This window comes from Hydractinia symbiolongicarpus, chromosome 10, assembly GCF_029227915.1.
Source record: "Hydractinia symbiolongicarpus strain clone_291-10 chromosome 10, HSymV2.1, whole genome shotgun sequence".
In the NCBI taxonomy this organism is placed as follows: Eukaryota; Metazoa; Cnidaria; class Hydrozoa; order Anthoathecata; family Hydractiniidae; genus Hydractinia; species Hydractinia symbiolongicarpus.
This window is the reverse complement of record NC_079884.1, coordinates 31,659,394-31,684,058: the sequence shown is the minus strand read 5'-3', so window position 1 is coordinate 31,684,058 and position 24,665 is coordinate 31,659,394. Positions and strand designations below refer to the sequence as shown.

The following is a 24,665-nucleotide window of genomic DNA, read 5'->3' as shown; positions in this document are numbered from 1 at the left end:
TCTTTGTATACATTCGACTATACGGGCCAAGCCCGGGGTTTACGGGAAATGGCGGGTTTTCGTTTCCCGGCGATTAAACTTCTTTTATTCAGCGCTCATCAAAAATGAAAACATTTTTAAAAACTACAAGTCTCATGGGCTTTAGTGGTGAAAAAAAAAATTAAAAAATCGTTCGGGAAATGAGTTTACTCCCTGGGTACTTTTTTTGTATACATTCGACTACACGGGCAAGCCCGGGATTTAGGGGAAATCGCTGGTTTTCGTTTGCCGGCGATTAAACCTCTTTCATTTAGCGTCTCATGAAAAATGAAAACATTTTTGAAAACTACAAGTCTCATGCGTTTTAGTGGTGAAAAAAAAAATTAAAAAATCGTTCGGGAAGTGAGTTTACTCCCTGGGTACTTTTTTTGCATACATTCGACTACACGGGCCAAGCCCGGGATTTAGGGGAAATCGCTGGTTTTCGTTTGCCGGCGATTAAACCTCTTTCATTTAGCGTCTCATCAAAAATGAAAACATTTTTGAAAACTACAAGTCTCATAGGCTTTAGTGGTGAAAAGATAATTTAAAAAATCGTTTTGGAAATGAGTTTACTCACAGGGTACTTTCTTTGTATACATTCGACTACACGGGCCAAGCCCGGGATTTAGGGGAAATCGCTAATTTTCGTTTGCCGGCGATTAAACCTCTTTCATTAAGCGTCTCATCAAAAATGAAAACATTTTTGAAAACTACAAGTCTCATGCGTTTTAGTGGTGAAAAATAATTTAAAAAATCGTTCGGAAAATGAGTTTACTCCCTGGGTAATTTCTTTGTATACTTTTGACTATACGGGCCGAGTCCGGGATTTACGGGAAATCGCGGGTTTTCGTTTGCCGGCGATTAAACTTCTTTTATTCAGCATCCCATCAAAAATGAAAACATTTTTGAAAACTACAAGTCTCATGCATTTTAGTGGTGAAAAGATAATTTAAAAAATCGTTTTGGAAAATGGTTTACTCACAGGGTACTTTCTTTGTATACATTCGACTATACGGGCCAAGCCCGGGATTTACGGGAAATGGCGGGTTTTTGTTTGCCGGTGATTACACTTCTTTTATTCAGTGTCTAATCAAAAATGAAAACATTTTTGAAAACTACAAGTCTCATGCATTTTAGTGGTGAAAAGATAATTTAAAAAATCGTTTTGGAAAATGGTTTACTCACAGGGTACTTTCTTTGTATACATTCGACTATACGGGCCAAGCCCGGGATTTACGGGAAATCGCGGGTTATCCTTTGCCAGCGATTAAACTTCTTTTATTCAGCGTCTCATCAAAAATGAAAACATTTTTGAAAACTACAAGTCTCATAGGCTTTAGTGGTGAAAAAATAATTTAAAAAATCGTTTTGGAAATGAGTTTACTCACAGGGTACTTTCTTTGTATACATTTGACTATACGGGCCAAGCCCGGGATTTACGGGAAATCGCGAGTTTTTGTTTGCCGGCGATTAAACTGCTTTTTTTCAGCGTCTCATCAAAAATGAATACATTTTTAAAAACTACAAGTCTCATAGGCTTTAGTGGTGAAATAATAATTTAAAAAATCGTTTGGGAAATGAGTTTACTCCCTGGGTACTTTCTTTGTATACATTTGACTATACGGGCCAAGCCCGGGGTTTACGGGAAATGGCATGTTTTCGTTTGCCGGCGATTAAACTTATTTTATTCAGCGCTCATCAAAAATGAAAACATTTTTAAAAACTACAAGTCTCATGGGATTTAGTGGTGAAATAAAATATTAAAAAATCGTTCGGGAAATGAGTTTACTCCCTGGGTACCTTCATTCTATACATTCGACTACACGGGCCAAGCCCTGGATTTAGGGGAAATCGCTGGTTTTCGTTTGCCGGCGATTAAACCTCTTTCATTTAGCGTGTCATCAAAAATGAAAACATTTTTGAAAACTACAAGTCTCATAGGCTTTAGTGGTGAAAAGATAATTTAAAAAATCGTTTTGGAAATGAGTTTACTCACTGGGTACTTTCTTTGTATACATTTGACTATACGGGCCAATCCCGGGATTTACGGAAAATCGCGGGTTTTCGTTTGCCGGCGATTAAACTGCTTTTATTCAGCGTCTCATCAAAAATGAATACATTTTTAAAAACTACAAGTCTCATAGGCTTTAGTGGTGAAATAATAATTTAAAAAATCGTTTGGGAAATGAGTTTACTCCCTGGGTACTTTCTTTGTATACATTCGACTATACGGGCCAACCCCGGGGTTTACGGGAAATGGCGGGTTTTTGTTTGCCGGCGATTAAGCTTCTTTTATTCAGCACTCATCAAAAATGAAGACATTTTTAAAAACTACAAGTCTCATGGGCTTTAGTGGTGAAAAAAAAATTTGAAAAATCGTTCGGGAAATGAGTTTACTCCCTGGGTACTTTCTTTGTATACATTCGACTACACGGGCCAAGCCCGGGATTTTCGGGGAAATCGCTGGTTTTCGTTTGCCGGCGATTAAACCTCTTTCATTAGGCGTCTCATCAAAAATAAAAACATTTTTGAAAACTACAAGTCTCATGCGTTTTAGTGGTAAAAAATAATTTGAAAAATCGTTCGGAAAATGAGTTTACTCCCTGGGTACTTTCTTTGTATACTTTTGACTATACGGGACGAGTCCGGGATTTACGGGAAATCGCGGGTTTTCGTTTGCCGGCGATTAAACTTCTTTTATTCAGCGCTCATCAAAAATGAAGACATTTTTAAAAACTACAAGTCTCATGGGCTTTAGTGGTGAAAAAAAAATTTGAAAAATCGTTCGGGAAATGAGTTTACTCCCTGGGTACTTTCTTTGTATACATTCGACTACACGGGCCAAGCCCGGGATTTTCGGGGAAATCGCTGGTTTTCGTTTGCCGGCGATTAAACCTCTTTCATTAGGCGTCTCATCAAAAATAAAAACATTTTTGAAAACTACAAGTCTCATGCGTTTTAGTGGTAAAAAATAATTTAAAAAATCGTTCGGAAAATGAGTTTACTCCCTGGATACTTTCTTTGTATACTTTTGACTATACGGGACTAGTCCGGGATTTACGGGAAATCGCGGGTTTTCGTTTGCCGGCGATTAAACTTCTTTTATTCAGCGCTCATCAAAAATGAAGATATTTTTAAAAAATACAAGTCTCGTGGGCTTTAGTGGTGAAAAAAAATAATTAAAAAATCGTTCGGGAAATGAGTTTACTCCCTGGGTACTTTCTTTGTATACATTCGACTACACGGGCCAAGCCCGGGATTTAGGGGAAATCGCTGGTTTTCGTTTGCCGGCGATTAAACCTCTTTCATTAAGCGTCTCATCAAAAATGAAAACATTTTTGAAAACTACAAGTCTCATGCGTTTTAGTGGTGAAAAAATAATTTAAAAAATCGTTCGGAAAATGAGTTTACTCCCTGGGTACTTTCTTTGTATGCTTTTGACTATACGGGCCAAGCCGGGATTTACGGGAAATGGCGGGTTTTCGTTTGCCCGCGATTAAACTTCTTTCATTCAGTGTCTAATCAAAAATGAAAACATTTTTGAAAACTACAAGTCTCATGCGTTTTAGTGGTGAAAAAATAATTTAAAAAATCGCTTTGGAAGTGAGTTTACTCACAGGGTACTTTCTTTGTATCCATTCGACTATACGGGCCAAGCCCGGGATTTACGGGAAATCGCGGGTTTTCGTTTGCCGGCGATTAATCCACTTTCATTAAGCGTCTCATCAAAAATGAAAACATTTTTGAAAACTACAAGTTTCATGCGTTTTAGTGGTGAAAAAATAATATAAAAAATCGTTCGGGAAATGAGTTTACTCCCTGGGTACTTTCTTTGTATGCTTTTGACTATACGGGCCAAGCCGGGATTTACGGGAAATGGCGGGTTTTCGTTTGCCCGCGATTAAACTTCTTTCATTCAGTGTCTAATCAAAAATGAAAACATTTTTGAAAACTACAAGTCTCATGCGTTTTAGTGGTGAAAAAATAATTTAAAAAATCGCTTTGGAAGTGAGTTTACTCACAGGGTACTTTCTTTGTATCCATTCGACTATACGGGCCAAGCCCGGGATTTACGGGAAATCGCGGGTTTTCGTTTGCCGGCGATTAATCCACTTTCATTAAGCGTCTCATCAAAAATGAAAACATTTTTGAAAACTACAAGTCTCATGCGTTTTAGTGGTGAAAAGATAATTTAAAAAATCGTTTTGGAAATGAGTTTACTCACAGGGTACTTTCTTTGTATACATTCGACTATACGGGCCAAGCCCGGGATTTACGGGAAATCGCGGGTTTTCGTTTGGCGGCGATTAAACTTCTTTTATTCAGTGTCTAATCAAAAATGAAAACATTTTTGAAAACTACAAGTCTTATGCATTTTAGTGGTGAAAAGATAATTTAAAAAATCGTTTTGGAAATTAGTTTACTCACAGGGTACTTTCTTTGTATACATTCAACTATACAGGCCAAGCCGGGGATTTACGGGAAATCGCGGGTTTTCCTTTGCCGGCGATTAAACTTCTTTTATTCAGCGTCTCATCAAAAATGAAAACATTTTTGAAAACTACAAGTCTCATAGGCTTTAGTGGTGAAAAGATAATTTAAAAAATCGTTTTGAAAATGACTTTACTCACAGGGTACTTTCTTTGTATACTTTTGACTATACGGGACGAGTCCGGGATTTACGGGAAATCGCGGGTTTTCGTTTGCCGGCGATTAAACTTCTTTTATTCAGCGCTCATCAAAAATGAAGATATTTTTAAAAACTACAAGTCTCGTGGGCTTTAGTGGTGAAAAAAAATAATTAAAAAATCGTTCGGGAAATGAGTTTACTCCCTGGGTACTTTTTTTGCATACATTCGACTACACGGGCCAAGCCCGGGATTTAGGGGAAATCGCTGGTTTTCGTTTGCCGGCGATTAAACCTCTTTCATTTAGCGTCTCATCAAAAATGAAAACATTTTTGAAAACTACAAGTCTCATAGGCTTTAGTGGTGAAAAGATAATTTAAAAAATCGTTTTGGAAATGAGTTTACTCACAGGGTACTTTCTTTGTATACATTCGACTACACGGGCCAAGCCCGGGATTTAGGGGAAATCGCTAATTTTCGTTTGCCGGCGATTAAACCTCTTTCATTAAGCGTCTCATCAAAAATGAAAACATTTTTGAAAACTACAAGTCTCATGCGTTTTAGTGGTGAAAAATAATTTAAAAAATCGTTCGGAAAATGAGTTTACTCCCTGGGTAATTTCTTTGTATACTTTTGACTATACGGGCCGAGTCCGGGATTTACGGGAAATCGCGGGTTTTCGTTTGCCGGCGATTAAACTTCTTTTATTCAGCGTCCCATCAAAAATGAAAACATTTTTGAAACTACAAGTCTCATGCGTTTTAGTGGTGAAAAAATAATATAAAAAATGGTTCGGGAAATGAGTTCACTCCCTGGGTACTTTCTTTGTATACTTTTGACTATACGGGCCAAGCCCGGGATTTACGGGAAATGGCGGGTTTTTGTTTGCCGGTGATTACACTTCTTTTATTCAGTGTCTAATCAAAAATGAAAACATTTTTGAAAACTACAAGTCTCATGCATTTTAGTGGTGAAAAGATAATTTAAAAAATCGTTTTAGAAAATGGTTTACTCACAGGGTACTTTCTTTGTATACATTCGACTCTACGGGCCAAGCCCGGGATTTACGGGAAATCGCGGGTTATCCTTTGCCAGCGATTAAACTTCTTTTATTCAGCGTCTCATCAAAAATGAAAACATTTTTGAAAACTACAAGTCTCATAGGCTTTAGTGGTGAAAAAATAATTTAAAAAATCGTTTTGGAAATGAGTTTACTCACAGGGTACTTTCTTTGTATACATTTGACTATACGGGCCAAGCCCGGGATTTACGGGAAATCGCGAGTTTTTGTTTGCCGGCGATTAAACTGCTTTTTTTCAGCGTCTCATCAAAAATGAATACATTTTTAAAAACTACAAGTCTCATAGGCTTTAGTGGTGAAATAATAATTTAAAAAATCGTTTGGGAAATGAGTTTACTCCCTGGGTACTTTCTTTGTATACATTTGACTATACGGGCCAAGCCCGGGGTTTACGGGAAATGGCATGTTTTCGTTTGCCGGCGATTAAACTTCTTTTATTCAGCGCTCATCAAAAATGAAAACATTTTTAAAAACTACAAGTCTCATGGGATTTAGTGGTGAAATAAAATATTAAAAAATCGTTCGGGAAATGAGTTTACTCCCTGGGTACCTTCATTCTATACATTCGACTACACGGGCCAAGCCCTGGATTTAGGGGAAATCGCTGGTTTTCGTTTGCCGGCGATTAAACCTCTTTCATTTAGCGTCTCATCAAAAATGAAAACATTTTTGAAAACTACAAGTCTCATAGGCTTTAGTGGTGAAAAGATAATTTAAAAAATCGTTTTGGAAATGAGTTTACTCACTGGGTACTTTCTTTGTATACATTTGACTATACGGGCCAATCCCGGGATTTACGGAAAATCGCGGGTTTTCGTTTGCCGGCGATTAAACTGCTTTTATTCAGCGTCTCATCAAAAATGAATACATTTTTAAAAACTACAAGTCTCATAGGCTTTAGTGGTGAAATAATAATTTAAAAAATCGTTTGGGAAATGAGTTTACTCCCTGGGTACTTTCTTTGTATACATTCGACTATACGGGCCAACCCCGGGGTTTACGGGAAATGGCGGGTTTTTGTTTGCCGGCGATTAAACTTCTTTTATTCAGCACTCATCAAAAATGAAGACATTTTTAAAAACTACAAGTCTCATGGGCTTTAGTGGTGAAAAAAAAATTTGAAAAATCGTTCGGGAAATGAGTTTACTCCCTGGGTACTTTCTTTGTATACATTCGACTACACGGGCCAAGCCCGGGATTTTCGGGGAAATCGCTGGTTTTCGTTTGCCGGCGATTAAACCTCTTTCATTAGGCGTCTCATCAAAAATAAAAACATTTTTGAAAACTACAAGTCTCATGCGTTTTAGTGGTAAAAAATAATTTAAAAAATCGTTCGGAAAATGAGTTTACTCCCTGGGTACTTTCTTTGTATACTTTTGACTATACGGGACGAGTCCGGGATTTACGGGAAATCGCGGGTTTTCGTTTGCCGGCGATTAAACTTCTTTTATTCAGCGCTCATCAAAAATGAAGATATTTTTAAAAACTACATGTCTCGTGGGCTTTAGTGGTGAAAAAAAATAATTAAAAAATCGTTCGGGAAATGAGTTTACTCCCTGGGTACTTTCTTTGTATACATGCGACTACACGGGCCAAGCCCGGGATTTAGGGGAAATCGCTGGTTTTCGTTTGCCGGCGATTAAACCTCTTTCATTAAGCGTCTCATCAAAAATGAAAACATTTTTGAAAACTACAAGTCTCATGCGTTTTAGTGGTGAAAAAATAATTTAAAAAATCGTTCGGAAAATGAGTTTACTCCCTGGGTACTTTCTTTGTATACTTTTGACTATACGGGCCGAGTCCGGGATTTACGGGAAATCGCGGGTTTTCGTTTGCTGGCGATTAAACTTCTTTTATTCAGCGTCCCATCAAAAATGAAAACATTTTTGAAAACTACAAGTCTCATAGGCTTTAGTGGTGAAAAGATAATTTAAAAAATCGTTTTGGAAATGAGTTTACTCACAGGGTACTTTCTTTGTATACATTCGACTACACGGGCCAAGCCCGGGGTTTACGGAAAATCGCGGGTTTTCGTTTGCCGGCGATTAAACTGCTTTTATTCAGCGTCTCATCAAAAATGAATACATTTTTAAAAACTACAAGTCTCATAGGCTTTAGTGGTGAAATAATAATTTAAGAAATCGTTTGGGAAATGAGTTTACTCCCTGGGTACTTTCTTTGTATACATTCGACTATACGGGCCAACCCCGGGGTTTACGGGAAATGGCGGGTTTTCGTTTGCCGGCGATTAAACTTCTTTTATTCAGCGCTCATCAAAAATGAAGACATTTTTAAAAACTACAAGTCTCATGGGCTTTAGTGGTGAAAAAAAAATTTGAAAAATCGTTCGGAAATGAGTTTACTCCCTGGGTACTTTCTTTGTATACATTCGACTACACGGGCCAAGCCCGGGATTTTCGGGGAAATCGCTGGTTTTCGTTTGCCGGCGATTAAACCTCTTTCATTAGGCGTCTCATCAAAAATAAAAATATTTTTGAAAACTACAAGTCTCATGCGTTTTAGTGGTAAAAAATAATTTAAAAAATCGTTCGGAAAATGAGTTTACTCCCTGGATACTTTCTTTGTATACTTTTGACTATACGGGACGAGTCCGGGATTTACGGGAAATCGCGGGTTTTCGTTTGCCGGCGATTAAACTTCTTTTATTCAGCGCTCATCAAAAATGAAGATATTTTTAAAAAATACAAGTCTCGTGGGCTTTAGTGGTGAAAAAAAATAATTAAAAAATCGTTCGGGAAATGAGTTTACTCCCTGGGTACTTTCTTTGTATACATTCGACTACACGGGCCAAGCCCGGGATTTAGGGGAAATCGCTGGTTTTCGTTTGCCGGCGATTAAACCTCTTTCATTAAGCGTCTCATCAAAAATGAAAACATTTTTGAAAACTACAAGTCTCATGCGTTTTATTGGTGAAAAAATAATTTAAAAAATCGTTCGGAAAATGAGTTTACTCCCTGGGTACTTTCTTTGTATACTTTTGACTATACGGGCCGAGTCCGGGATTTACGGGAAATCGCGGGTTTTCGTTTGCTGGCGATTAAACTTCTTTTATTCAGCGTCCCATCAAAAATGAAAACATTTTTGAAAACTACAAGTTTCATGCGTTTTAGTGGTGAAAAAATAATATAAAAAATCGTTCGGGAAATGAGTTTACTCCCTGGGTACTTTCTTTGTATGCTTTTGACTATACGGGCCAAGCCGGGATTTACGGGAAATGGCGGGTTTTCGTTTGCCCGCGATTAAACTTCTTTCATTCAGTGTCTAATCAAAAATGAAAACATTTTTGAAAACTACAAGTCTCATGCGTTTTAGTGGTGAAAAAATAATTTAAAAAATCGCTTTGGAAGTGAGTTTACTCACAGGGTACTTTCTTTGTATCCATTCGACTATACGGGCCAAGCCCGGGATTTACGGGAAATCGCGGGTTTTCGTTTGCCGGCGATTAATCCACTTTCATTAAGCGTCTCATCAAAAATGAAAACATTTTTGAAAACTACAAGTCTCATGCGTTTTAGTGGTGAAAAGATAATTTAAAAAATCGTTTTGGAAATGAGTTTACTCACAGGGTACTTTCTTTGTATACATTCGACTATACGGGCCAAGCCCGGGATTTACGGGAAATCGCGGGTTTTCGTTTGGCGGCGATTAAACTTCTTTTATTCAGTGTCTAATCAAAAATGAAAACATTTTTGAAAACTACAAGTCTTATGCATTTTAGTGGTGAAAAGATAATTTAAAAAATCGTTTTGGAAATGAGTTTACTCACAGGGTACTTTCTTTGTATACATTCGACTACACGGGCCAAGCCCGGGGTTTACGGAAAATCGCGGGTTTTCGTTTGCCGGCGATTAAACTGCTTTTATTCAGCGTCTCATCAAAAATGAATACATTTTTAAAAACTACAAGTCTCATAGGCTTTAGTGGTGAAATAATAATTTAAAAAATCGTTTGGGAAATGAGTTTACTCCCTGGGTACTTTCTTTGTATACATTCGACTATACGGGCCAACCCCGGGGTTTACGGGAAATGGCGGGTTTTCGTTTGCCGGCGATTAAACTTCTTTTATTCAGCGCTCATCAAAAATGAAGACATTTTTAAAAACTACAAGTCTCATGGGCTTTAGTGGTGAAAAAAAAATTTGAAAAATCGTTCGGAAAATGAGTTTACTCCCTGGGTACTTTCTTTGTATACTTTTGACTATACGGGCCGAGTCCGGGATTTACGGGAAATCGCGGGTTTTCGTTTGCTGGCGATTAAACTTCTTTTATTCAGCGTCCCATCAAAAATGAAAACATTTTTGAAAACTACAAGTTTCATGCGTTTTAGTGGTGAAAAAATAATATAAAAAATCGTTCGGGAAATGAGTTTACTCCCTGGGTACTTTCTTTGTATGCTTTTGACTATACGGGCCAAGCCGGGATTTACGGGAAATGGCAGGTTTTCGTTTGCCCGCGATTAAACTTCTTTCATTCAGTGTCTAATCAAAAATGAAAACATTTTTGAAAACTACAAGTCTCATGCGTTTTAGTGGTGAAAAAATAATTTAAAAAATCGCTTTGGAAGTGAGTTTACTCACAGGGTACTTTCTTTGTATCCATTCGACTATACGGGCCAAGCCCGGGATTTACGGGAAATCGCGGGTTTTCGTTTGCCGGCGATTAATCCACTTTCATTAAGCGTCTCATCAAAAATGAAAACATTTTTGAAAACTACAAGTCTCATGCGTTTTAGTGGTGAAAAGATAATTTAAAAAATCGTTTTGGAAATGAGTTTACTCACAGGGTACTTTCTTTGTATACATTCGACTATACGGGCCAAGCCCGGGATTTACGGGAAATCGCGGGTTTTCGTTTGGCGGCGATTAAACTTCTTTTATTCAGTGTCTAATCAAAAATGAAAACATTTTTGAAAACTACAAGTCTTATGCATTTTAGTGGTGAAAAGATAATTTAAAAAATCGTTTTGGAAATTAGTTTACTCACAGGGTACTTTCTTTGTATACATTCAACTATACAGGCCAAGCCGGGGATTTACGGGAAATCGCGGGTTTTCCTTTGCCGGCGATTAAACTTCTTTTATTCAGCGTCTCATCAAAAATGAAAACATTTTTGAAAACTACAAGTCTCATAGGCTTTAGTGGTGAAAAGATAATTTAAAAAATCGTTTTGAAAATGACTTTACTCACAGGGTACTTTCTTTGTATACTTTTGACTATACGGGACGAGTCCGGGATTTACGGGAAATCGCGGGTTTTCGTTTGCCGGCGATTAAACTTCTTTTATTCAGCGCTCATCAAAAATGAAGATATTTTTAAAAACTACAAGTCTCGTGGGCTTTAGTGGTGAAAAAAAATAATTAAAAAATCGTTCGGGAAATGAGTTTACTCCCTGGGTACTTTCTTTGTATACATTCGACTACACGGGCCAAGCCCGGGATTTAGGGGAAATCGCTGGTTTTCGTTTGCCGGCGATTAAACCTCTTTCATTAAGCGTCTCATCAAAAATGAAAACATTTTTGAAAACTACAAGTCTCATGCGTTTTAGTGGTGAAAAAATAATTTAAAAAATCGTTCGGAAAATGAGTTTACTCCCTGGGTACTTTCTTTGTATACTTTTGACTATACGGGCCGAGTCCGGGATTTACGGGAAATCGCGGGTTTTCGTTTGCTGGCGATTAAACTTCTTTTATTCAGCGTCCCATCAAAAATGAAAACATTTTTGAAAACTACAAGTCTCATAGGCTTTAGTGGTGAAAAGATAATTTAAAAAATCGTTTTGGAAATGAGTTTACTCACAGGGTACTTTCTTTGTATACATTCGACTACACGGGCCAAGCCCGGGGTTTACGGAAAATCGCGGGTTTTCGTTTGCCGGCGATTAAACTGCTTTTATTCAGCGTCTCATCAAAAAAGAATACATTTTTAAAAACTACAAGTCTCATAGGCTTTAGTGGTGAAATAATAATTTAAAAAATCGTTTGGGAAATGAGTTTACTCCCTGGGTACTTTCTTTGTATACATTCGACTATACGGGCCAACCCCGGGGTTTACGGGAAATGGCGGGTTTTCGTTTGCCGGCGATTAAACTTCTTTTATTCAGCGCTCATCAAAAATGAAGACATTTTTAAAAACTACAAGTCTCATGGGCTTTAGTGGTGAAAAAAAAATTTGAAAAATCGTTCGGGAAATGAGTTTACTCCCTGGGTACTTTCTTTGTATACATTCGACTACACGGGCCAAGCCCGGGATTTTCGGGGAAATCGCTGGTTTTCGTTTGCCGGCGATTAAACCTCTTTCATTAGGCGTCTCATCAAAAATAAAAACATTTTTGAAAACTACAAGTCTCATGCGTTTTAGTGTTAAAAAATAATTTAAAAAATCGTTCGGAAAATGAGTTTACTCCCTGGATACTTTCTTTGTATACTTTTGACTATACGGGACGAGTCCGGGATTTACGGGAAATCGCGGGTTTTCGTTTGCCGGCGATTAAACTTCTTTTATTCAGCGCTCATCAAAAATGAAGATATTTTTAAAAAATACAAGTCTCGTGGGCTTTAGTGGTGAAAAAAAATAATTAAAAAATCGTTCGGGAAATGAGTTTACTCCCTGGGTACTTTCTTTGTATACATTCGACTACACGGGCCAAGCCCGGGATTTAGGGGAAATCGCTGGTTTTCGTTTGCCGGCGATTAAACCTCTTTCATTAAGCGTCTCATCAAAAATGAAAACATTTTTGAAAACTACAAGTCTCATGCGTTTTAGTGGTGAAAAAATAATTTAAAAAATCGTTCGGAAAATGAGTTTACTCCCTGGGTACTTTCTTTGTATACTTTTGACTATACGGGCCGAGTCCGGGATTTACGGGAAATCGCGGGTTTTCGTTTGCTGGCGATTAAACTTCTTTTATTCAGCGTCCCATCAAAAATGAAAACATTTTTGAAAACTACAAGTTTCATGCGTTTTAGTGGTGAAAAAATAATATAAAAAATCGTTCGGGAAATGAGTTTACTCCCTGGGTACTTTCTTTGTATGCTTTTGACTATACGGGCCAAGCCGGGATTTACGGGAAATGGCGGGTTTTCGTTTGCCCGCGATTAAACTTCTTTCATTCAGTGTCTAATCAAAAATGAAAACATTTTTGAAAACTACAAGTCTCATGCGTTTTAGTGGTGAAAAAATAATTTAAAAAATCGCTTTGGAAGTGAGTTTACTCACAGGGTACTTTCTTTGTATCCATTCGACTATACGGGCCAAGCCCGGGATTTACGGGAAATCGCGGGTTTTCGTTTGCCGGCGATTAATCCACTTTCATTAAGCGTCTCATCAAAAATGAAAACATTTTTGAAAACTACAAGTCTCATGCGTTTTAGTGGTGAAAAGATAATTTAAAAAATCGTTTTGGAAATGAGTTTACTCACAGGGTACTTTCTTTGTATACATTCGACTATACGGGCCAAGCCCGGGATTTACGGGAAATCGCGGGTTTTCGTTTGGCGGCGATTAAACTTCTTTTATTCAGTGTCTAATCAAAAATGAAAACATTTTTGAAAACTACAAGTCTTATGCATTTTAGTGGTGAAAAGATAATTTAAAAAATCGTTTTGGAAATTAGTTTACTCCCTGGATACTTTCTTTGTATACTTTTGACTATACGGGACGAGTCCGGGATTTACGGGAAATCGCGGGTTTTCGTTTGCCGGCGATTAAACTTCTTTTATTCAGCGCTCATCAAAAATGAAGATATTTTTAAAAAATACAAGTCTCGTGGGCTTTAGTGGTGAAAAAAAATAATTAAAAAATCGTTCGGGAAATGAGTTTACTCCCTGGGTACTTTCTTTGTATACATTCGACTACACGGGCCAAGCCCGGGATTTAGGGGAAATCGCTGGTTTTCGTTTGCCGGCGATTAAACCTCTTTCATTAAGCGTCTCATCAAAAATGAAAACATTTTTGAAAACTACAAGTCTCATGCGTTTTAGTGGTGAAAAAATAATTTAAAAAATCGTTCGGAAAATGAGTTTACTCCCTGGGTACTTTCTTTGTATACTTTTGACTATACGGGCCGAGTCCGGGATTTACGGGAAATCGCGGGTTTTCGTTTGCTGGCGATTAAACTTCTTTTATTCAGCGTCCCATCAAAAATGAAAACATTTTTGAAAACTACAAGTTTCATGCGTTTTAGTGGTGAAAAAATAATATAAAAAATCGTTCGGGAAATGAGTTTACTCCCTGGGTACTTTCTTTGTATGCTTTTGACTATACGGGCCAAGCCGGGATTTACGGGAAATGGCGGGTTTTCGTTTGCCCGCGATTAAACTTCTTTCATTCAGTGTCTAATCAAAAATGAAAACATTTTTGAAAACTACAAGTCTCATGCGTTTTAGTGGTGAAAAAATAATTTAAAAAATCGCTTTGGAAGTGAGTTTACTCACAGGGTACTTTCTTTGTATCCATTCGACTATACGGGCCAAGCCCGGGATTTACGGGAAATCGCGGGTTTTCGTTTGCCGGCGATTAATCCACTTTCATTAAGCGTCTCATCAAAAATGAAAACATTTTTGAAAACTACAAGTCTCATGCGTTTTAGTGGTGAAAAGATAATTTAAAAAATCGTTTTGGAAATGAGTTTACTCACAGGGTACTTTCTTTGTATACATTCGACTATACGGGCCAAGCCCGGGATTTACGGGAAATCGCGGGTTTTCGTTTGGCGGCGATTAAACTTCTTTTATTCAGTGTCTAATCAAAAATGAAAACATTTTTGAAAACTACAAGTCTTATGCATTTTAGTGGTGAAAAGATAATTTAAAAAATCGTTTTGGAAATTAGTTTACTCACAGGGTACTTTCTTTGTATACATTCAACTATACAGGCCAAGCCGGGGATTTACGGGAAATCGCGGGTTTTCCTTTGCCGGCGATTAAACTTCTTTTATTCAGCGTCTCATCAAAAATGAAAACATTTTTGAAAACTACAAGTCTCATAGGCTTTAGTGGTGAAAAGATAATTTAAAAAATCGTTTTGAAAATGACTTTACTCACAGGGTACTTTCTTTGTATACATTTGACTATACGGGCCAAGCCCGGGATTTACGGAAAATCGCGGGTTTTCGTTTGCCGGCGATTAAACTGCTTTTATTCAGCGTCTCATCAAAAATGAATACATTTTTAAAAACTACAAGTCTCTTAGGTTTTAGTGGTGAAATAATAATTTAAAAAATCGTTTGGGAAATGAGTTTACTCCCTGGGTACTTTCTTTGTATACATTCGACTATACGGGCCAAGCCCGGGGTTTACGGGAAATGGCGGGTTTTCGTTTGCCGGCGATTAAACTTCTTTTATTCAGCGCTCATCAAAAATGAAAACATTTTTAAAAACTACAAGTCTCATGGGCTTTAGTGGTGAAAAAAAAAATTAAAAAATCGTTCGGGAAATGAGTTTACTCCCTGGGTACTTTTTTTGTATACATTCGACTACACGGGCCAAGCCCGGGATTTAGGGGAAATCGCTGGTTTTCGTTTGCCGGCGATTAAACCTCTTTCATTTAGCGTCTCATCAAAAATGAAAACATTTTTGAAAACTACAAGTCTCATGCGTTTTAGTGGTGAAAAAAAAAATTAAAAAACCGTTCGGGAAGTGAGTTTACTCCCTGGGTACTTTTTTTGCATACATTCGACTACACGGGCCACGCCCGGGATTTAGGGGAAATCGCTGGTTTTCGTTTGCCGGCGATTAAACCTCTTTCATTTAGCGTCTCATCAAAAATGAAAACATTTTTGAAAACTACAAGTCTCATAGGCTTTAGTGGTGAAAAGATAATTTAAAAAATCGTTTTGGAAATGAGTTTACTCACAGGGTACTTTCTTTGTATACATTTGACTATACGGGCCAAGCCCGGGATTTACGGAAAATCGCGGGTTTTCGTTTGCCGGCGATTAAACTGCTTTTATTCAGCGTCTCATCAAAAATGAATACATTTTTAAAAACTACAAGTCTCATAGGCTTTAGTGGTGAAACAATAATTTAAAAAATCGTTTGGGAAATGAGTTTACACCCTGAGTACTTTCTTTGTATACATTCGACTACACGGGCCAAGCTCGGGATTTAGGGGAAATCGCTGGTTTTCGTTTGCCGGCGATTAAACTTCTTTTATTCAGTGTCTAGTCAAAAATGAAAACATTTTTGAAAACTACAAGTCTCATGCGTTTTAGTGGTGAAAAAATACTTTAAAAAATCGTTCGGAAAATGAGTTTACTCCCTGGGTACTTTCTTTGTATACTTTTGACTATACGGGCCGAGTCCGAAATTTACGGGAAATCGCGGGTTTTCGTTTGCTGGCGATTAAACTTCTTTTATTCAGCGTCCCATCAAAAATGAAAACATTTTTGAAAACTACAAGTCTCATGCGTTTTAGTGGTGAAAAAATAATATAAAAAATCGTTCGGGAAATGAGTTTACTCCCTGGGTACTTTCTTTGTATACTTTTGACTATACGGGCCAAGCCGGGATTTACGGGAAATGGCGGGTTTTTGTTTGCCGGCGATTAAACTTCTTTTATTCAGTGTCTAATCAAAAATGAAAACATTTTTGAAAACTACAAGTCTCATGCGTTTTAGTGGTGAAAAGATAATTTAAAAAATCGCTTTGGAAGTGAGTTTACTCACAGGGTACTTTCTTTGTATACATTTGACTATACGGGCCAAGCCCGGGATTTACGGGAAATCGCGGGGTTTCGTTTGCCGGCGATTAATCCACTTTCATTAAGCGTCTCATCAAAAATGAAAACATTTTTGAAAACTACAAGTCTCATGCGTTTTAGTGGTGAAAAGATAATTTAAAAAATCGTTTTGGAAATGAGTTTACTCACAGGGTACTTTCTTTGTATACATTCGACTATACGGGCCAAGCCCGGGATTTACGGGAAATCGCGGGTTTTCATTTGCCGGCGATTAATCCACTTTCATTAAGCGTCTCATCAAAAATGAAAACATTTCTGAAAACTACAAGTCTCATGCGTTTTAGTGGTGAAAAGATAATTTAAAAAATCGTTTTGGAAATGAGTTTACTCACAGGGTACTTTCTTTGTATACATTCGACTATACGGCCAAGCCCGGGATTTACGGGAAATCGCGGGTTTTCGTTTGCCGGCGATTAATCCACTTTCATTAAGCGTCTCATCAAAAATGAAAACATTTCTATAAACTACAAGTCTCATGCGTTTTAGTGGTGAAAAGATAATTTAAAAAATCGTTTTGGAAATGAGTTTACTCACAGGGTACTTTCTTTGTATACATTCGACTATACGGGCCAAGCCCGGGATTTACGGGAAATCGCGGGTTTTCGTTTGCCGGCGATTAATCCACTTTCATTAAGCGTCTCATCAAAAATGAAAACATTTCTGAAAACTACAAGTCTCATGCGTTTTAGTGGTGAAAAGATAATTTAAAAAATCGTTTTGGAAATGAGTTTACTCACAGGGTACTTTCTTTGTATACATTCGACTATACGGGCCAAGCCCGGGATTTACGGGAAATCGCGGGTTGTCGTTTGCCGGCGATTAATCCACTTTCATTAAGCGTCTCATCAAAAATGAAAGCATTTCTGAAAACTACAAGTCTCATGCGTTTTAGTGGTGAAAAGATAATTTAAAAAATCGTTCGGGAAATGAGTTTACTCACAGGGTACTTTCTTTGTATACATTCGACTATACGGGCCAAGGCCGGGATTTACGGGAAATCGCGGGTTTTCGTTTGCCGGCGATTAAATCTCTTTCATTAAGCGTCTCATCAAAAATGAAAACATTTTTAAAAACTACAAGTCTCATGCGTTTTAGTGGTGAAAAAATAATTTGAAAAATCGTTCGGAAAGTGAGTTTACTCCCTGGGTACTTTCTTTGTATACTTTTAACTATACGGGCCGATTCCGGGATTTACGGGAAATCGCGGGTTTTCGTTTGCCGGCGATTAAACTTCTTTTATTCAGAGTCCCATCAAAAATGAAAACATTTTTGAAAACTACAAGTCTCATGCGTTTTAGTGGTGAAAAATTAATATAAAAAATCGTTCGGGAAATGAGTTTACTCCCTGGGTACTCTCTCTGTATACTTTTGACTATACGGGCCAAGCCCGGGATTTACGGGAAATGGCGGGTTTTCGTTTGCCAGTGATTAAACTTCGTTTATTCAGTGTCTAGTCAAAAATGAAAACATTTTTGAAAACTACAAGTCTCATGTGTTTTAGTGGTGAAAAAATAATTTAAAAAATCGTTCGGAAAATGAGTTTACTCCCTGGGTACTTTCTTTGTATACTTTTGACTATACGGGCCGAGTCCGGGATTTACGGGAAATCGCGGGTTTTCGTTTGCTGGCGATTAAACTTCTTTTATTCAGCGTCCCATCAAAAATGAAAACATTTTTGAAAACTACAAGTCTCATGCGTTTTAGTGGTGAAAAAATAATATAAAAAATCGTTCGGGAAATGAGTTTACTCCCTGGGTACTTTCTTTGTATACTTTTGACTATACGGGCCAAGCCGGGATTTACGGGAAATGGCGGGTTTTCGTTTGCCGGCGATTAAACTTCTTTTATTCAGTGTCTAATCAAAAATGAAAACATTTTTGAAAACTACAAGTCTCATGCGTTTTAGTGGTGAAAAGATAATTTAAAAAATCGCTTTGGAAGTGAGTTTACTCACAGGGTACTTTCTTTGTATACATTCGACTATACGGGCCAAGCCCAGGATTTACGGGAAATCGCGGGTTTTCGTTTGCCGGCGATTAATCCACTTTCATTAAGCGTCTCATCAAAAATGAAAACATTTCTAAAAACTACAAGTCTCATGCGTTTTAGTGGTGAAAAGATAATTTAAAAATTCGTTTTGGAAATGAGTTTACTCACAGGGTACTTTCTTTGTATACATTCGACTATACGGGCCAAGCCCAGGATTTACGGGAAATCGCGGGTTTTCGTTTGCCGGCGATTAAACTTCTTTTATTTAGCGTCTCATCAAAAAGGAAAACATTTTTAAAAACTACAAGTCTCATGGGCTTTAGTGGTGAAATAATAATTTAAAAAATCGTTCGGGAAATGAGTTTACACCCCGGGTACTTTCTTTGTATACTTTTGACTATACGGGCCAAGCCCGGGGTTTACAGGAAATGGCGGGTTTTCGTTTGCCGGCGATTAAACTTCTTTTATTCAGCGTCTCATCAAAAATGAAAACATTTTTGAAAACAACAAGTCTCATGCGTTTTAGTGGTGAAAAGATAATTTAAAAAATCGTTTTGGAAATGAGTTTACTCACAGGGTACTTTCTTTGTATACATTCGACTATACGACATAACAACCAAAGCTTTGTTCATCGAAATCGATTTGAACATCTGTATAATGAGAATAATGATCACTCTGAAATAACAGAAAGTTTTAGAGGTGATACTTATAATAATAATAACTTTATACATAATAATGAGGAACTAATTGTACATAATAATGAAGACATAATTGTACATAATAATGAAGACATAATTGTACATAATAATAAAGAAAACATTCCAACAAAAAGGCAATCACTTAATAACGCTAATAACATTATTAACACTAAAAAAATTACATGTATACTAGGAGACAGTATAATAAAAGGCATCAACGGTTACAAGATGACCAAATCCCTTGACTACAACCAAAACAAGAGAGTTATACTAAAATCCTTTCCTGGAGCTACGACAGAAGACATGTATGAATACGTCAAACCAACCATGAAGAAAAAGCCAGATAACATCATCCTTCATGTTGGCACAAATGATCTTTCTAGAAACGTAGCACCAGAGGTTATAGCTAACGATATAATTAATTTAGCAACATCATTGATTAACTCGAATATGAACGTATCCGTATCTGGTCTGACTCCAAGAAATGACGATCAAGGTATTAGATGTGACGAACTCAATGACCACCTATATAAAGGATGTGCTGAACGAAATATCGCATTCATAAATCACTATCAGCAGATGGATCGGAATCGTCACCTTAACAGAAGTAAACTACATTTAAACCAATATGGATCGGTAACACTGGCTAATTCTTTTTTAAATTTTATTTCTAAGGATTGACTTGGTGTTTGTATGAGCAATAGTATCCCCACAAAAATATCTAACAAAAAAGAAGCAACTCTTCCTAATGCAATTGCACCATTTAATATAAATAAAACTCTAGAAACGATAGAAAATGATATATCGTTCTCTTCCTGCTTAAAAAACTTACGTCTACAAAACTTTAATAGGATTATTCTTGGACAAATTAACATTAATTCCGTACGAAATAAATTCGACTGTCTAGTTGATGCAATTGATGGAAACCTTGATGTTCTTTTAATCTCTGAAACTAAAATTGATAGCTCTTTTCCTACCGCTCAATTTAAAATTGACGGTTACACAAAGCATTTTCGTCTGGATCGTAATAGTAAAGGTGGAGGTATGCTCTTATATGTACGTCAAGATATTCCATCAAAACAGTTGCATCCAACTAGTACTAGTACGGACAATTTTGAAGGATTTTTTGTCGAACTAAACCTGCGAAAAAAAAAATGGCTGCTCTGTTGCTCATACAACCACCACAAAAATGCTATATCTGAACATTTAAAAAATATTGGTAACGGTCTTCATGTTTTGTCTGCAAATTATGACAACATATTACTATTAGGAGATTTTAATGCGGAAATTAACGAAAATAGCATGACAGAATTTGCTGAACTCTACAACCTTAAGTGCCTCGTGAAGGGCCCCACATGCTTTAAAAACCCTGATAACCCATCGTGTATTGATCTTTTTCTCACAAATCGATATAACTATTTCCAAAACACCAGCACATTGGAAACAGGTCTCTCCGATTTCCATAAAATGGCCATCACTGTAATGAAAATATATTTTCAGAAACAAAAATCTCATATCATCAAATATAGGAATTACAAAAACTTTTCAAATGAACGTTTTTGTTATGAGCTAACATGTCGACTTCAAAATATAGAAAAATCGAAAAAAAAGATAGATGATGAGTTAGAAAACTTTCATGAATGTGCAAAATCAGTCCTTAACAAAATTGCGCCATTAAAAAAAAAATACGTAAGAGCAAACCAATCACCGTTCATGAATAGGACCCTGCATAAGGCTGTTATGAAAAGAAGTAGGCTTAGAAATAAATACTTAAAAAATAGAACAGAAGAAAATAGATTAGCTTTTAATCAACAAAGAAATATTTGTGTCACACTATTTCGAAAAGAAAAATATGATTATTACAACAATCTAAATGTTAAAAAAATTACCGATAATAAGACATTTTGGAAAACTATAAAACCTTTCTTGTCCGATAAAGGACCATCGACCCAAATTATAACACTGATAGAAAAAGAAGAAATCATATCGGATGATGAAAAGGTTGCAAACATTTTCAACACTTTCTTCACGAATATTGTAAAAAATCTGGATCTTACAATATCTGACACAATCCTTGTAATTTGCTCAAACGTAGATGACCCTGTTTTGAAGGCTATTAAACGATATGAAAACCATCCAAGTATACTGAATATAAAAAAAAACATTGGTGATTACAATCCTGGTTTTTCCTTCAATCATGTAGAAAAAGCTGAAATCAGGAGAGAGATACGAAATTTGAATATTCATAAGGCATGCCAAGAAACCGATATACCAACAAAAATAATTAAGGAAAACGAAGATCAGTATTTAGAAACTTTACATTTCTCTGTTAACTCTGCAATTGATCTGTGTAAATACCCAGAATTTTTGAAAAGGGCAGATGTGACACCACTTTTTAAAGAAAAAGACAGATCTAACAAATCAAACTACAGACCTATAAGCATTCTTAGTAACCTTTCAAAAATCTTTGAGAGATGTCTGTATCGTCAAATTGAAGATTATTTTAACCGATACTTAAGTAAGTTTCAGTGTGGATTTAGGAAAGGCTACAGTGCTCAGCACTGTCTCACTGTTATGCTTGAAAAATGGAAAAAGGCTGTTGATGAAGGTAAAGCATGTGGAGCCCTTCTGACTGATTTATCTAAAGCATTTGACTGTCTCCTACATGATTTACTGATCGCAAAACTTCATGCATATGGATTTGACATGTATTCCCTACGCCTAATTATGAGTTATGTGAGTGGAAGATTTCAAAGAGTAAAGATAAAAAATTCGTATAGCTCATGGCTTGAAATATTGTTTGGCGTGCCGCAAGGATCTATTCTAGGCCCGTTACTTTTTAACATATTTATCTGCGATCTTTTCTCAGTTGAATTTGATTTTAATGACATTGAATTTGCGAGCTATGCAGACGACACAACACCATATGTTATCGGTAACGACTCAAAGGAAGTCGTTACTAAACTTCAAAACATTTCTGAAAAAGTGTTTACATGGTTTGACAATAATGCAATGAAAGCAAATGATGACAAGTGTCATTTGCTTTTAAGCGATAATGAAATATTAAGTACACAGATAGGCAACTCAGTAATAAAAGGCAGCACTCATGGACGCCTACTTGGAGTCATTATCGATAACAAACTTAAATTTGATCTGCATGTGTCTAAACTCTGTGCAAAAGCGAGTCAGAAACTAAATGCGCTTACAAGGATGACATCTTTTATGAACTTTAATAAGAAGAAACTATTAATGAATTCCTTCGTAATTTCGCAATTCAATTACTGCCCTCTAGTTTGGATGTTTCACAACAGAGCTCTAAACAATCGTATTAATCGAATACATGAAAAAGCACTGCGGATAGTCTATAGCGACAGTTCTTCTTCATTCACAGACCTCCTTCATAAGGACAGCTCTGTTACGGTACACCAACGAAACCTACAATCTCTTGCAACTGAGATGTACAAAATAAAAAACGACATGGCTCCAGAAATAATGCAAGATATTTTTCCTGTTTATAATCCAAAATACAATCTAAGAAATAATCGAGAATTTACTGGCCGTAATGCTAAATCAGTTTACTATGGTACAGAAACTTTATCCTTTATCGGTTACAAAATATGGCAACAAATTCCAGTAAGAATCAAAGAAATGTCATCCTTGCAATCCTTTAAATCCCAAATTAAAAAGTGGGTACCAAACTGCTCCTGCAGACTATGTAAAAAATACATCCCACAAATTGGTTTTATATGACTCGCGGATGTACTCTCGCTAATTTCATATTTGCTTATACACTCACTTAATTTATACAACCACAAATGTTTAAAAAATTGTATATATCTAAAAATATTTTATGCCTTATATTTATACTGTATATTTTAAAATCTTTCTTTTCAAGTTGACATTAACTAGCTTTTATTAGCTATATATGTATTTATACTTAGTCAACTATAAATAAATGAATAATAATAATAATAATAATACGGGCCAAGCCCGGGATTTACGGGAAATCGCGGGTTTTCCTTTGCCGGCGATTAAACCACTTTCATTAAGCGTCTCATCAAAAGTGAAAACATTTCTGAAAACTACAAGTCTCATGCGTTTTAGTGGTGAAAACATAATATAAAAAATCGTTCGGGAAATGAGTTTACTCACAGGGTACTTTCTTTGTATATATTCGACTATACGGGCCAAGCCCGGGATTTACGGGAAATCGCGGGTTTCGTTTGCCGGCGATTAATCCACTTTCATTAAGCGTCTCATCAAAAATGAAAACATTTCTGAAAATTACAAGTCTCATGCGTTTTAGTGGTGAAAACATAATATAAAAAATCGTTCGGAAAATGAGTTTACTCACAGGGTACTTTCTTTGTATACATTCGACTATACGGGCCAAGGCCGGGATTTACGGGAAATCGCGGGTTTTCGTTTGCCGGCGATTAAATCTCTTTCATTAAGCGTCTCATCAAAAATGAAAACATTTTTAAAAACTACAAGTCTCATAGGCTTTAGTGGTGAAAAGATAATTTAAAAAATCGTTTTGGAAATGAGTTTACTCACAGGGTACTTTCTTTGTATACATTTGACTATACGGGCCAATCCCGGGATTTACGGAAAATCGCGGGTTTTCGTTTGCCGGCGATTAAACTGCTTTTATTCAGCGTCTCATCAAAAATGAATACATTTTTAAAAACTACAAGTCTCATAGGCTTTAGTGGTGAAATAATAATTTAAAAAATCGTTTGGGGAAATGAGTTTACTCCCTGGGTACTTTCTTTGTATACATTCGACTATACGGGCCAAGCCCGGGGTTTACGGGAAATGGCGGGTTTTCGTTTGCCGGCCATTAAACTTCTTTTATTCAGCGCTCATCAAAAATGAAGACATTTTTAAAAACTACAAGTCTCATGGGCTTTAGTGGTGAAAAAAAAAATTAAAAAATCGTTCGGGAAATGAGTTTACTCCCTGGGTACTTTCTTTGTATACATTCGACTACACGGGCCAAGCCCGGGATTTAGGGGAAATCGCTGGTTTTCGTTTGCCGGCGATTAAACCTCTTTCATTAGGCGTCTCATCAAAAATGAAAACATTTTTAAAAACTACAAGTCTCATGCGTTTTAGTGGTGAAAAAATAATTTAAAAAATCGTTCGGAAAATGAGTTTACTCCCTGGGTACTTTCTTTGTATACTTTTGACTATACGGGCCGAGTCCGGGATTTACGGGAAATCGCGGGTTTTCGTTTGCTGGCGATTAAACTTCTTTTATTCAGCGTCCCATCAAAAATGAAAACATTTTTGAAAACTACAAGTCTCATGCGTTTTAGTGGTGAAAAAATAATATAAAAAATCGTTCGGGAAATGAGTTTACTCCCTGGGTACTTTCTTTGTATACTTTTGACTATACGGGCCAAGCCGGGATTTACGGGAAATGGCGGGTTTTCGTTTGCCGGCGATTAAACTTCTTTTATTCAGTGTCTAATCAAAAATGAAAACAT

General features: G+C 36.7%; 1 protein-coding gene across 1 annotated transcript; it reads left to right on the top strand.

Annotated features, from left to right (window-relative positions):
* Nucleotides 1–19,401: 19,401 nt before the first annotated feature.
* Nucleotides 19,402–22,923, top strand: LOC130613047 (uncharacterized). The gene is made up of 4 exons (XM_057434365.1): nt 19,402–19,780; nt 19,958–20,923; nt 21,113–22,631; nt 22,710–22,923. Exons 1-4 carry the CDS (start codon nt 19,402–19,404, stop codon nt 22,921–22,923), a joined length of 3,078 nt encoding a protein of 1,025 aa, XP_057290348.1.
* The last annotated feature ends 1,742 nt before the right edge of the window (nt 22,924–24,665 follow it).